The following is a 14,760-nucleotide window of genomic DNA, read 5'->3' as shown; positions in this document are numbered from 1 at the left end:
CTCGACCTCAAGGACGCTTATACCCATATTGCGATCACACAATCCCATCGCAAATATCTGCGGTTTCTAGTAGGCCACGAACATTATCAATACCGTGTCCTCCCTTTCGGTCTAGCTTCTGCCCCACGAGTCTTTACCAAATGTCTCGTAGTGGTAGCAGCATTCCTCAGGAAGGAAGGTGTCCACGTCTACCCATACCTGGACGATTGGCTAATCAGGGCCTCCACCCAACAGATAGCTCAATCCTCCCTAAAATTGACAATTCAAACACTCCTTTCCTTAGGGTTTCTCGTCAATTACGAGAAATCTTGCTTAGTCCCGTCTCAAACCTTATCCTTCATTGGGGCAGACTTGGACACCTTACAGGCAAAGGCTTACCTTCCTCTTCAGAGGGTCCACACCCTAATGTCCCTGGCTCGCCAGCTCCAGTCTCAGAACACTGCCACGGCTCGCCAGTTCCTCATTCTCCTAGGGCACATGGCATCCTCGGTTCAAGTCACTCCCATGACCCGACTAGCCATGAGAGTAACACAATGGACTCTACGACACCAATGGATTCAAGCTTTTCAGCCTCTGTCCTCCATAGTCACAGTCACACAAGTGCTGCGCCTATCCTTAACCTGGTGGACGACTCAGGTCAACCTCCTTCAGGGCTTACCCTTTCTTCCACCGGATCCGCAAGTAATCCTAACCACCGACGCTTCTCACATCGGTTGGGGAGCCCATGTGGACGACTTTCAAACCCAAGGGTTATGGTCCAAAGAGGAAGCCGAACACCAGATAAATTTCCTGGAACTTCGAGCAATCCGCTATGCGCTCCGCACTTTCAAAGATCATCTCTTTCATCAGATAATCTTAATCCAGACGGACAACCAAGTGGCCATGTGGTACATAAACAAGCAGGGAGGCACAGGCTCCTTCCTTCTGTGTCAGGAAGCTGCGCAGATCTGGGCGGAAGCCCTCTCCCACTCCATGTACCTCAGGGCCACTTACCTGCCGGGAGTAGACAATGTATTGGCAGACCAGCTGAGCCGTGTCTTCCAACCACACGAGTGGTCACTCGATCCTCTGGTAGCGACCTCTCTGTTTCACAAGTGGGGTTCTCCCCGCATAGACCTCTTTGCGTCCCCTCAGAACCACAAAGTGGACGATTACTGCTCTCTCATTCGGAGCCAGCACTCTCGGCCGAGGGATGCATTCTCCCTCAAGTGGACAACCGGTCTGCTCTATGCATTCCCTCCACTTCCTCTTGTGTCAAAGACTATCGTGAAGCTACGCCAGGACGGGGGAACCATGATCCTGATAGCACCTTACTGGCCACGCCAAGTATGGTTTCCAATACTCCAGGATCTCTCCATCCGCAGGCACATTCCTCTGGGAAAGGACCCGCATCTGCTCACTCAAAACGACGGATGCCTCCTCCATCCCAACCTCCAAACCTTGTCCCTGACGGCATGGATGTTGAAAGGTTAGTCCTTCAGCCTTTCAACCTTTCAGATTCCGTTTCTCGGGTCCTGATAGCTTCACGAAAGCCTTCCACAAGAAAGTCTTACTCATACAAATGGAAAAGGTACACATCATGGTGCACTTCTCAGTCCCTTGATCCCCTTTCCTGTCCAATCTCCAAATTCTTGGACTATTTATGGCATCTCTCTGAATCAGGTCTTAAAACCTCTTCTATCAGAATGCATGTCAGTGCGGTAGCCGCCTTCCATAAAGGTGTACAGGGTGTCCCTATTTCAGTACAACCCCTAGTAACACGTTTTCTTAAAGGCTTGCTCCATCTGAAGCCACCCTTACGTCCTCCGGCCCCATCTTGGGACCTTAACCTGGTTCTTGGTCGTCTAATGAAACCTCCTTTCGAACCTCTGCACTCCTGTGAGTTAAAGTATCTCACATGGAAAGTGTTATTCCTTTTGGCTATCACTTCAGCTCGCAGGGTTAGTGAATTGCAGGCCCTAGTTACCTATCCGCCTTACACTAAGCTCCTGCAGGACCGGGCGGTACTTCCGCACTCACCCTAAATTTTTACCTAAGGTAGTTTCTGAGTTTCATATTAATCAATCCATCATACTACCTATCTTTTTTCCCAGGCCCCACTCCAACTCCGGGGAACAGACTCTGCATACCCTAGACTGCAAACGAGCTCTAGCTTTTTATCTAGACCGTACAGTTGCTCACAGGAAGAGCACTCAATTATTTGTCTCTTTTCATCCTAACAAGTTAGGACATCCTGTGGGTAAGCAGGCTCTTTCCTCCTGGTTGGCGGACTGCATTTCTTTTTGCTATCAGCAAGCTGGCATTCCCTTTCAAGACCGTGTAAAAGCACACTCTGTGAGGGCCATGGCGACGTCAGTGGCACACCTTCGATCGGTGCCGCTTCCTGACATCTGCAGGGCTGCAACCTGGAGTTCTCTCCATACCTTTGCAGCCCACTATTGTTTGGACAAAGCTGGAAGACAGGACTCCATCTTCGGCCAATCTGTCTTGCGTAACCTTTTTCCAACGTGACGTACCAACACCCTTCCACCTTCCCGGTAGGGTGCGGATGCCCTTTACCAAATTCCACCCCAGTTGTAGTGCCTGTTGCACGTCATTGGGTGCATTTGGTGCAAGTCAGGACATCCTCAGCTCGGTACTCACCCATTTGTGAGGACAACCATCCTGCTTGTCCTGTGAGAAAGCAAATGTTGCTTACCTGATGTAACAGGTGTTCTCACAGGACAGCAGGATGTTAGTCCTCACGAAACCCGCCCGCCACCCCGCGGTGTTGGGTTTGTTTTGTTTTTACTTTCTAGGCACTGCCTGTAGCTTTGAAAATCAGACTGAAGGGAGACCCCTGCTGGCTGCAGGGTCAGTGCCTTGCTGGGCATGCCCAGTAGGGGCCAGTCAAAGTTCTGTTTAAACTTTGACAGAAGTTTTCCGTGGTGGGCTCCATCCTCGATGTCACCCATTTGTGAGGACTAACATCCTGCTGTCCTGTGAGAACACCTGTTACATCAGGTAAGCAACATTTGCTATCTCTAACAACCTCCATGGAACTCACAGTAACATCGTCAGTCTGAACAGACAAAGTGGGGTAGATTTTATAAAAGTACACCCACCAGGCGCAAACAAAAGTACGCTGGATTTTAATAGATATGCGCGTATCTTTTAAAATCCGGGGTCGGCGCTCGCAAGGCTGTGCAAAATCGGCAGCCTGCGCGCGCCGAGACGCGCAGTCTGCCTCCATTCCCTCCACCCCCCCGCCCCCCCAGCCCTAACTAATCCCCCCCCACCTGGCCGGCTGCCTGCGCACCATGGTCCGGTCCGGGGGCTGGTCCGGAGGCCGCGGCCACGCCCCCAGAATGCCCCCAATGACATGCCGGCCGCGACACGCCCCCGACACGCCCCCGATGACGCGCCGGCCGTGACGCACCCCCCCAGGAAAGTCCCGGGACTTACGCGCGTCCCGGGGCTTTGCGCGCACTGGCAGCCTATGCAACATAGGCTCGGCGCGCGCAGGGGGAGCTTGGGGCAGGTTTTCGGGGGGTACGCGCTTATCTTACCCGTGTACCCCTTTGGAAATCTGCCTGTGTGTGTGTGAATAGCTTGAGAAATAGGTGATAACGGTCTACCTAGACTGCCCAGCAGGTTAACTGTCGCTCTGTGTGGGTTCCCCCAGGCAGAGGTGCAAACCTTAGGTATAACAGAGGTTACCCCATTTCCATTCTCTAGCCAGTGTTTGCCGCATGCCCTTTTGAATTTCATGACCATTCTTGCCTTTACCGCCTTTTCCAGGAGGGCGTGCCATGCATTCGCCACCCTTTCCGTGAAGAAATATTTCCTGACGTTGTTCCTGAGTCTCCCCCCACCCACCCCACCAGAGTTTCATACCATGTCGCTTTCCATTGGAAGAGATTTTATTTTTGTGAAACAATTTAGTCTGATGATTATACAGAAAAGGCTGATTGACTATAAAAAAAAAATATTAATTTCAGTTGCCTTTAGGTATGATGGTCCTATAGAGAGAATAATAATAAAAAAAAAGACAAAAGAAAGTAATTTGCGAAGAACTTACCAGTTAATGTGGGGTTTTTTTTTGTTTTTCTAGATAGCATTTTACTTCAGCAGTAAATCCTGTTGTGTACACTCATATAATATCCTTCTGCCCCTAACCTTTACGAACAGAAACTGCTAAATACTGGACTTATACTGGGGTAATAGCTATGAACATTATTCTGTTTCATTCCCTAATATACAATATTCCCTAAGCAACTTACAGTACCACAAATTGCCACTTATATTCCAACTTGACCTCTAAGTACTGTTCACCAAAACGTCAGTTAATATGTATACCCTATAGGAAAGGCGAGACAGGGGACATGTGACAGACATTTAAATGTCTCAGAGGTATCAATGCACGGGAGGTGGGTCTCTTTCAACAGAAAGGATATTGAGTCATAGGATGAGGTGAAAATGAAGTTAAGTGGAAGTGGTGGTGGAGATAAGGACGGTGTCTGAATTCAAGAAAGCATGGGGGGAAGCACAAGGCACCTCTGAGGAAGTGGGGTAGGGATTGCAGAGCCTGAGCAGTTGTGTACCTGGGCAGACTAGATAAGCTGTATGGTTATTTTTGCCATCATGTTGCTATGTTTCTAATTATGGCAGTTTGTCGTCATCTAACCTCATTAATTTTGGGAAAATTGCAATCTTCTAAAATTTGCATCCACTATGGATGCTTTTTCACGCTTTTCCCGATGACATCAAATCAAGACCAGAACTGTGAAAGGACTTCAAAGGAGCGTGGGATAAACACTGTGGATCCATAAAGTCAAGAGGCCGTCAATGAAGAGTGGGTGGCTCGCCAGAATGACGGCTACTGCATGGAGATAATACCCTTATTCAATAAACATACACATGGTTACTGTGACTCCTACATCGCTCTAAGCTTCAACAGCAAGAGGAAATGTGGAAAAAAGGATTCTCACTCACAAAGCGGGGAGTAGCTGGCTTGTTACGGCGGTTACTACCCCAAACCAAATAAGCCTGATACTTCACTTTCAATGCATATCCAGCATAGCTCTCTGCTTCAATGGCAGGGGAGAAGAAAAACTGATACTTCACGCATATCCAGCATAGCTCCCTGCTTCAACGGCAGGGGAGAAGAAAAACTGATACTTCACGCATATCCAGCATAGCTCCCTGCTTCAACAGCAGGGGAGAAGAAAAAAGGATTCGCACTCACAAAGCGGGGAGTAGCTGGCTTGTTACGGCGGTTACTACCCCAAACCAAATAAGCCTGATACTTCACTTTCAATGCATATCCAGCATAGCTCTCTGCTTCAACGGCAGGGGAGAAGAAAAACTGATACTTCACGCATATCCAGCATAGCTCTCTGCTTCAACGGCAGGGGAGAAGAAAAACTGATACTTCACGCATATCCAGCATAGCTCTCTGCTTCAACGGCAGGGGAGAAGAAAAACTGATACTTCACGCATATCCAGCATAGCTCTCTGCTTCAACGGCAGGGGAGAAGAAAAACTGATACTTCACGCATATCCAGCATAGCTCTCTGCTTCAACGGCAGGGGAGAAGAAAAACTGATACATCACGCATATCCAGCATAGCTCTCTGCTTCAACGGCAGGGGAGAAGAAAAACAACCAATAATGCCTGAATAACATAGTCTGGGTAAAACAAATAAGCAAGGGTGTAGCTTGCTTATTGTGGCGGTTACTACCCCTACTACCCCTAACTAATCAAGCTTGATATTTCACTTGGATGCAGCTCCATCACTGCTCTCTACATTAATGGTGGGGATGGAAGGGAAATAGAACCAAAGAGCTAAGAGAAACAGATAAGTATGAGAAAAAAAATGTGTGAAGCTTGCTGGGCAGACTGGATGGGCCGTTTGGTCTTCTTCTGCCGTCATTTCTATGTTTCTATGTTTCTCTTCTGATAGTGCAATTGCCAACCATTTATGGACATCCAGTGCAAGCTCATGGGAGGAGGAGGAGGAAGAGGAGGATCCTGCACCACACAATGCCCTGAACTCCCTGGCCGTTCTCGTGAGACTTTTGATAACAACACAGGAGGCAGGGCAGCAGCTTTCCGGCATCCGAGAACCGAGCCGCCTGGACGCGAGAGGATGAAACAGATCCCTAGCCGAAAGGGCTCTGGCTCTTGCTGCGGCCAGGGTGGGTCCTGCTCCAGAGCAGGTGTAGGTTGGCGGGAGGGGAAGAATTATTCTCCTGCCACCATCCACTGAAGAGCAAAAGTGAAACAGAGCGTGCGGAGCCTCCCGTTTCTGTACTGTTCCAGTACAAGCACGCTCCTCTGAGAGGTTCTGGGTTCAGCCCCCGTGCAGTCTGCATTTTCCTGACACCTCTGCAGGTTGTAGGCAGCCCCTGTATGGCATTGATGTCTCTGGTATTAATTTGCATATTTTATATTTTGATATGATAGAGGCGGATGGTGGTTTCAGCAACTACCAGACAATCTAACATACCCTGGTCTATGGCACCCTCACCAGATCTCCATCAAAATTAGTTAAATTAGTTAATTAGATAAATTATTATATTATATATTTAATAACTTTTATATACCGACGAACGTTGGGAACATCTCGTCGGTTTACATAGAACAGAACTTAGCAACAGGCTTTACAATTATTGCATAATTAAATAAGGAACATTCAGAACATACAAATAACAGATTAGATTATATAAGTAAAAATATCAAAGTGGGATACGTGAAAGAGGTTATCTAAACGGGGGGGGGGGAGTTAATTAGATAAATAGTTATTCGGCTAAGTGGTGGCCACTGAACGTAGCCAAATATTGAAACAGCGCCACTTAGCCGGATGAGTCTGAACTTATCCGGCTAAGTGGTGTTGAATATTGACCTCTTTGTCAGGAAAGAAAAAAGCACGTTGCATATAGAAATCAAAATGAAATACTTATATTGAAAGAGAAAAAATATATGCAGTACATCTAGTCCTCACTAGAAGGAGGGGGATTTTTGCAGCAAGCCACAAAGGGAAAAAAAGACAATATTTCAAATCTGGAGTGATGCCTCTGAACCCCAGGAATAAACAAAACCCCAATAAGATGCTATATTTTCATAATTAACTTCAAATTACGGTAGCTCTGGCTTCTGTAGAGTAGCTCAAGATGATAGGAATAAAATTCTTGGCGCTGCGCACTAAAATTATTCAGTTGGGAGCAGATTTCTTTTCTTTCTTTTTTTTTTTGCCTTTTATGACCCAATTTCATTTTAATTAGGTTTCTGGAAGAGCGTGCAGCCCCCTTGACAGGTGGGTAACACCCTTAAATGTTTGAAAAATGAACGTTTTTCAGTTAAATTTGTAGTAAATACTCTTACACTTGGTTTCCATGCATGCCAGACAGTTCTAAGAATTTTTAAATGTTGTAATTTGTTTTAAGCATTTTTGTTTGGAATTTGTGTACAGAAACCTAAATAAATGAAAAGGAACACAACCCATGCCTTTTCTCGTAGACTATTTAAAAAATGTAAAGGATCAAGGTTTCATTTGACAACATCTTTGGGAATGACTCATCTAAATCTAATCTTCATTTCTTCAGTGAAATGATCTGCTGCAACCATGAAAGAATCCAAACCTTTCTTCCTAAATGTTTGTTACATGGACAGAACAGTTTGGGTTTTTTTGCTTATATTTGTTTTTTTTTCCCTGTGAAGATATGATTACAGAATTTAAAAACAGCTGACACTCAAGTTACTAACTTGATTTAAAATTATTTTAAAGTATGATTTTGTGCAGGGAGTGTGATATGGCTTCCCTGAGATTAGATAAAATAAGTGATCAGTCTTCTAGACTGAGGCATTACACTTTCATAAATCTCCATTCTGGACTAAATAGCATTGGCACAGCTGGGAAAGCAATATTTTAGTGTTTTGCACGTATCAGGGATTCTGATATGTATTCTGTTTACCAGTTTTGAGTCTTGCATTTTTTTTTAAACCACTGAGCAGTTTGCAGAGGTATGTGAAGGGAAGTATGTGCTTTTCCACAGTGATAAATGTTTAATGGTATTAGGAGAAAAAGAAATCAAATTTGCTTCAAAATGAAATCATCAAAATGGTGAATATTAAAACATGCAATAGTTTGCATTTTGGTGCTCTGGAAATTTCTTGCAGTAAGGGTGACTGGAAATTGACACATGCTTCCAGGATTGGGATTATCACAGCCTCTCACAAAGATGTGCACAGTCAGTGAAGCCGTTAAAGGCCAGATGACAACATGATCCAATTTACAGTTCAATAGCCTGGGCACAGAACAATCCATATATTTTATTGGTGTAAATTGACCAAGTCCTTTTTTTTTTTTTAGATTTGCTGCTTTTTTTTTTTTTTTTTGCAGTTAAGTTGAGAAAAATAAAATCAACATTGGATTTTAGCAACTCGAATTTCTAAAAATAAATGATGCTGTTTGCCTCTGCTTCTCTTATTATATTGCCATTTTACCCTATTTAGTGCTTATGTCTGCTTGCGGGGCAAACAATATATTAAAAGGTGAATTTTAAAAGCCCGGTGCGTGCATTAATTAGGGGATGCGCACACAAATCAGGCTTACACATGCCCACCCTGTATTCAAAACTCAGAGATGTGCATGTATCTCAGGCGGTGATTTGGCCTAATCCAGTACATTGGTATAGGAATTATCTTATTCCTGGGTTAATGACAATGGAATTAAGTTTTTTTTGGCAACATCAGGTTTTGGTTGTAGAGATATGAAAACCAAAACAATTGTCTTTGGTTGTCTTAGCTTTGATGTAGGATACTGAAGAGCTGAAGGCAGCACCAGATCCCTAAAAGTCAACTTTCAGCTTTTTTCTCTCTGTCTGTCTGCTGGCATAACTCACTTGTCTGGACTGGTCTGGCAGGACTAAAGGAAAAGAAATTAACTGGCAAGTTTAAATTTCACCTTAGGCTTAATGGTTCTATAACTTCTGATTGTTTTATTTTGTGAGATATGGGGGTCTATAATATATAATAGCTTCCCATTACATTATGAGCCAGAAAATTAAACTGCCTGTCACTTTTTCATGTCCCATTAAACACCCCACCCTTCCTTGTTAATATTTATTTATGTGTAGTAATTTTAAAAGCACTTATGTATTATTTGACCAAAACCTTGAGTGTGAAGTTTAAAAACAGATGCCTTTTTACAGAGCATGTTCATCTGTTTTTAGGCACAATTTCCCCATGTCACAGCAACAGGCAGACCAAAGACCCTCCAGCCTGGTCAGTGAAAGCTCCACTGCAGTAACTACATCCACAACAGATGCAAAATATGCCGCAAAGGTAAGAAAATAAATAGTTCTGCTTTCTGTAATTTTTAAAACACTTTACTATCTTCCTCTCTGCCCTACTTGACAAAGAAGAGATGGATAAAACTGTGACTTGGCAACCTTTAAATTGTAAACAGAATCCAAATTGGGGGTGCAATATTTATGTAGTGTACTCATATGTGTGTTTTCAGGGGGGTTCTTGGTGAAGCTACGTTTTTTTGTGGTGAATCTTTAAATTGTGCAGACTATAATTAATTTTGCATTTGTATGAAAAATCAGTGATGAACACGGAGTGGTGCTGAAAGCTTTCCTTGTGAATTTATTTATTTATTTATTTATTTATTTAAGGTTTTTATATACCGGCATTAGTATGCAAACATCATGCCGGTTTACATTGGAACTAAAAAGGAGGAAAGGAAATACAATGAACAGGGGTATTGGGAGGGGGCATAGCATAGGCTGCAGAGGAGATAAAGGCAAGGAAGCGGACAGTAAACTGTGATGAACTATGTACAGTATGGAGTATAACTATAAATACATTATAAATATATAATGAACCATTATAAATATATAATGAACCACAGAACAATTTTCAAAGGTTTTTATGCAGGCAAATATGTTTACTTGTGTGAAAATAGCTTTTGAATGTTGCTTCTCCTCTCCGTGCATGCAGGTAGCACGATATGCACGGTTTCACAAGTGTACTTTTATCCAAGGGAGAAAAAGGGTCAGGGAGGTGCAGAATCCACAGGCACTTTACTTTTTGTACTTGTGATGTGCACGTCGGCCCAAAGGGAGTGTCCCTTTGAAAATAAACTTGCAGGTCTGCACCCACCTTTGCCCCTATGCAAAACCAGAAATTGGTGGCCCCTCACCCCCTTTCGGTGGTGGCTGCTCTGACATAGTGCGCCCTCCTTTGATAGCTGGCTCAAATACAGTATCCCCCGTTCTCTCTTTCCCACTCCCCCCCACTAGCATTATTAACCCCCCCCCCCCAATGCTCTTTCTTTTTCCTCGCTGCTGACATGATGTGGAAGGGTGTTGGGGGTAGGGTTTGTGCCAGAATAGCGATGCTCCTGCATGCATGGCGCCCTGTGTGACTTCACAGGTTGTACAGTTCAAAAGCTGGACCTGATCAGGTACGTCTGCTTCCTTAGGGCCTTGATCTGACCATCTCCCTATGGCCTGAATGGAACTTGACTTAAGGGAACCGAGAGCTCCATGCTGCACATGCAGGCCAATGCAGTATCTGCGAGCGTAAAATGGGCGCTTGTGATTGAGTGCCCGCTCTCCTAACGCATGCCGATCCATCTTTTCCGGGCGCCTGTTTTAATATGTAAAGCAGTATTTTCTGCTTTTCTGTTAACTTTAGGGGCTCCTCAAGAATTAATGCCTGTTCCGGGGCAGGCGTTAAGTTTTTAGAGTAAAAATGTGCCTGACCACTGTTGGAAATGGGATACTGGGTTTGATGGACCCTTGGTCTGACCCAGTATGGCAACTTCTTATGTTTCTTGTGCTACTGTTTCTGCCTCCTCTGCAGCTTATTGGCTGGCAGTAGAAAGCTTGACCAATGGCTTGCACGGGGAGGCGGGAACAGTAGTATGAGAGCGACGGTGCCTTCCACCTGTGGTCTCTCCCGGCTACTTGAGCTGCTCAGTCAGATCTGGTTTACTGCCGGTAGAGAGGACTGGGAAACCGAAAGGGGGGGGGGGGGAGCTATGCAAGATGATACTGACTGGAAGAGGGGACGCTGGCTGTGAGAGGGGAGGGAAGATGCAGGAAGAGCTAAGAAGCTGCGTTGAGGGGAGAAAGTGGAGATATAGGTTACGAATAGAGAAGGATGGAACATGTTGGAAAACAAATAGAAATGTTAAAGAAAGGAGAGAAAAAAGGAAAATAGGATTGAAAATAAATGAGGAGACGGAGAGGAAACTTAAGGAAAGACCAATAGAAAGCAGAGAGAGAGAGAGGACAGAAATCAAGCTACAGACACACAGATTGGAAAATTGTTTAATTCAAGTTTGGTGAGGATTCCTGTGCTAGCTAGCTGGGCTGTGTCCAGGGGAGGGGGACCAGCTGGTGTCTGCCCTTCTGCCCTGAGGGAACAATCTGGAAGGGCAGTGGAGGCATGAGATACCCTGCGCTGAAAATCCCTCTTTTAAATAGTGATCCCCCCCCGGCAGTTCTGTCAGTTACCGGGGGCCCCGGGGGGCTATGACAGCTGCCACCTCCCCTGCTGTGACGGTCTCGGCCGTGTGCCAGCTCGTCACGGCCGCCTTAATATCGGAGTGCGCGTGCTTGCTGCCGTAGCAGGGGGAATTGCAGCCTCGGTTTTCACGTGCATCACCTTGAAGCACAATGTCAGCTTAATTATGCAATACTTTTAATTGTAGAAGTCTGCTGGGGAGATTTGATTTTCCCGGTTAAGCCAGCCTTTTGTTACTCTTCACTTTTACATTTGTATGTTTGCATGGATTGATTAATTGATTGCCTGAAAAACTTGTCTGTTTGGGAGTAAAAGCCATTCAGAATATTTATGATTGACAACATTAATTACTTCTTCACACTTTTCCTCAATTCACTGTCTGTGTGGATGTGCGTATTTGTATGTATATATATTTAAAGATATAAGGTGGAGGAGTAGCCAAGTGGTTAGAGTAGTGGGCTACAAACCAAGGTTCAAATCCCACCGACGCTGCTTGTGACCTGAATGTAATCTGCTTTGAAGTGCTGAAAAATGGAATATAAGTAACAATAAATAAATAAATAAATAAATAAAAATATAAATGTATGGTAACTACTGAGGTCTCTATAGTAGTGTAATGCTTTTATGTATCAGGTTACATCCAATATAGAAGAGTTTCAGTTTTGTATTTTACATATAACTGTTTTAGCCCCTGTGAGAGCCTGTCTGGTAGGGACTGAGTAGTTGGGATGATTGCTGGAAATGTGCTGCCACGGGCATGCCCTTTTACTGTTTGTAGGAGTGTGTGAAGTTGCTGTCTTTTTGGCGTGGCTTGATTTATGAATTGGGAATAATTACTGGGAGTTATATCCCCTTTTCAGCAGAGCTTTGTTTATTGTACTGTTTGCCAGGTCATATTTTGAGTGGAAGGTACCGCAAATTACAAGTAGCCAAAGTCTTTTTAGTTGCTAAAACTTGTATTTTCATTCATTGACTACAAGACTCATTCCCTGACTTCTCTTTTGGAAGAATCTCATGATTGATCTTCAGTATATGGAATACCGTTCCACTGTCACTAAAACCTCTAAAACTTATGCAGTTTTTTTGTCAGTTGGAGACCATTTATTGCAATGCTTTCAGAAGAGTTATAGTCCTTGCTGTTTCCTAATTATTGTATAGGTTGGTTTTGTGTTTTTGCCTGGAGGCCTGACCAGCTGCTTCTAAGTGCTACAGAGTTGTATTAATGTCGAGATACTCCCCGTAGGGGATGTGTATAAATAAGTTTATGGGGGATAAGGGGTTATAAAGTCATTGACACTTGGGCTTTGATGATTTGCAACTGAACGTACTGTTTTGCTTTTATTTGTGTTGATGAATAAAAAATGTTGAGAAAGATATATGGCTTCTGATTTTAGGTTTTCATTGATAAACCCTGATGAAATACACCCATGCAAAAAAAAAAAAAAAAAAGTGTTTATTGGATAAACACTGGAAAAATACTACTTCTCTAACCCTTCCTTTTACCTATCCTGGATCCTACACTTTATTTTGGTGCCTTTTACATGAAACTACTCCTCAGCTGCACAAATGTGTGTATTTGATTCAGCTGGAAAAAGCGCATATGAATAGTACTTGTGCTGTGGAAACCCCAATAAACACGGATTTGTTATGTATCCTCAAAGAACCCCTACTTAGCCGGAAAATAGACACCTCAGTTTATAAACACCTAAAATCAGAATCTCTCTCTCTTTATATATATGTATGTGATGTGATGTACACCGCCAGTGTTTGTGTTGGAACATATGCAGCATGCTTATATATTTTTTTTTTGATGGGGGAAAATGTACCTTTATAATTCACTCAATGCAACTCAGTCGTGCAGAATATAGGAATTGGAAAAGATGATGAGGGTATTTTTCCTCTTGATTATCTGTATCTGGGCATGATGTATATATTTCATTAGTCATGGTTTGTGTACTATGCATAGTTACAGTTCATCTGATTCTTGTTTTTTAAAAATAGCCCAAGAAAATATTTGCAGTTCAAAATCTGGACTGCCATTTAAGGCACATCTCAGCAGTAAGGTTGTGCTATAGTTGGAGCTGGTTACAATAATATCAATAGGAATTACGTATTTAAGTTGAGGGGTAGTGTGTCTGTCAAGGACATTGACAAAGTGAAGTTAAAAACAAAAGCAGATTGTCTATATTTCAAAGTAAGAGCATCTGAAAAGAAACTAAAATTTAAAAAAATGACTAGGAAAAATGTGGCTGACTTTTTATAGATCCATATTGAGATCATACAATATGATTAAAAACAGTAACAGTATATTCAAATTGAGAAATACATACACCTCATGGAGTACTGATCGGACTATTATAACTGCTGCTTCCTTATCATCTTGCCAGACCAGTAACCTGTGGGGATTCTCCCTCCCACCAGCAGATGGGGACAGAGTGTGAAAGCTTCCTCCTCTGACGTCACTACCATAAAGGCTGGCCCAGCAGAGGGTAAATCAGTAGTCTCCGCCTCCAGCAGAGTGGATGGAACACAGCTGTCGCTGGTCCAGCAGTGTGAGGAGAGGCCCTAGGGCACCGGCCTTCCTTAAAGTCGCTTTCCTTAGGCGCCAGAGCCGGGGTGGGGAACTCCGCAGGACGACAGCCTCTGTAGGTCTGATCTTCCCTCCCCAGGGCAACCAGTTGTTTTGGTCTCCTGGTTTCCCGACAAAATCGCCTAAATTGTGAGTAAAAGAAAAAAAGAGGCAGAGAAGCAGCCTGGCCCAAAGCATCGCAGTCTGCCCCGGGTATAGACAGAGGGAAGAAGTGCACCAGGTGCGGGGCCCAGTGGGTCCCTAGTGTCGCCGGCTCTTTCTGCTGCAACTGTGATGGCGAGAAGCAGGCCCCAGTAGAAGAAGGAAGCAGGCTGGGCCAATTGAGCAGTGTGTGCCAGGGAGCGTACTCTTTCCACCATTACTGGATCCAGTTTCAGGGCAGTTGAGGCATTGTTCCACAATGTTGGAGGGTGGGGCAGCATCAGCGATCAGAGCTCCCAGGGAAGGAGGAGTCTGAGTTTTCCTCAAACGTCATTTTGGCTAAGCACCAAGCCTATCTCCAGATGAAGGAGAAGCAGAGCAAGGCAGCTTCTCTGTGGGAAAAAACCAAGTCGCTCTTAGGCTGGGAGGACTGGAATCCCGCCATGGAGGCCCACGTGGGGGTTTGAGGAGGAAGAGGGTTCTTCCCTAGAAGAAAATTTTAGGTGAGG

General features: G+C 44.4%; 1 protein-coding gene across 1 annotated transcript in view; it reads left to right on the top strand.

Annotated features, from left to right (window-relative positions):
* PLEKHA7 (pleckstrin homology domain containing A7) overlaps positions 1–14,760 on the top strand; it is a 403,482-nt gene that overhangs the window by 230,075 nt on the left and 158,647 nt on the right. Inside the window, exon 5 of the mRNA XM_029583091.1 lies at positions 9,216–9,327. Within this exon, the coding sequence (XP_029438951.1) occupies positions 9,216–9,327 (112 nt within the window). The remainder of the gene's footprint in view (positions 1–9,215; positions 9,328–14,760) is intronic.

The sequence above is a fragment of the Rhinatrema bivittatum genome, chromosome 17 (genome assembly GCF_901001135.1).
Source record: "Rhinatrema bivittatum chromosome 17, aRhiBiv1.1, whole genome shotgun sequence".
Classification (NCBI taxonomy): Eukaryota; Metazoa; Chordata; class Amphibia; order Gymnophiona; family Rhinatrematidae; genus Rhinatrema; species Rhinatrema bivittatum.
This window is presented reverse-complemented; position numbering and strand designations above follow the sequence as displayed.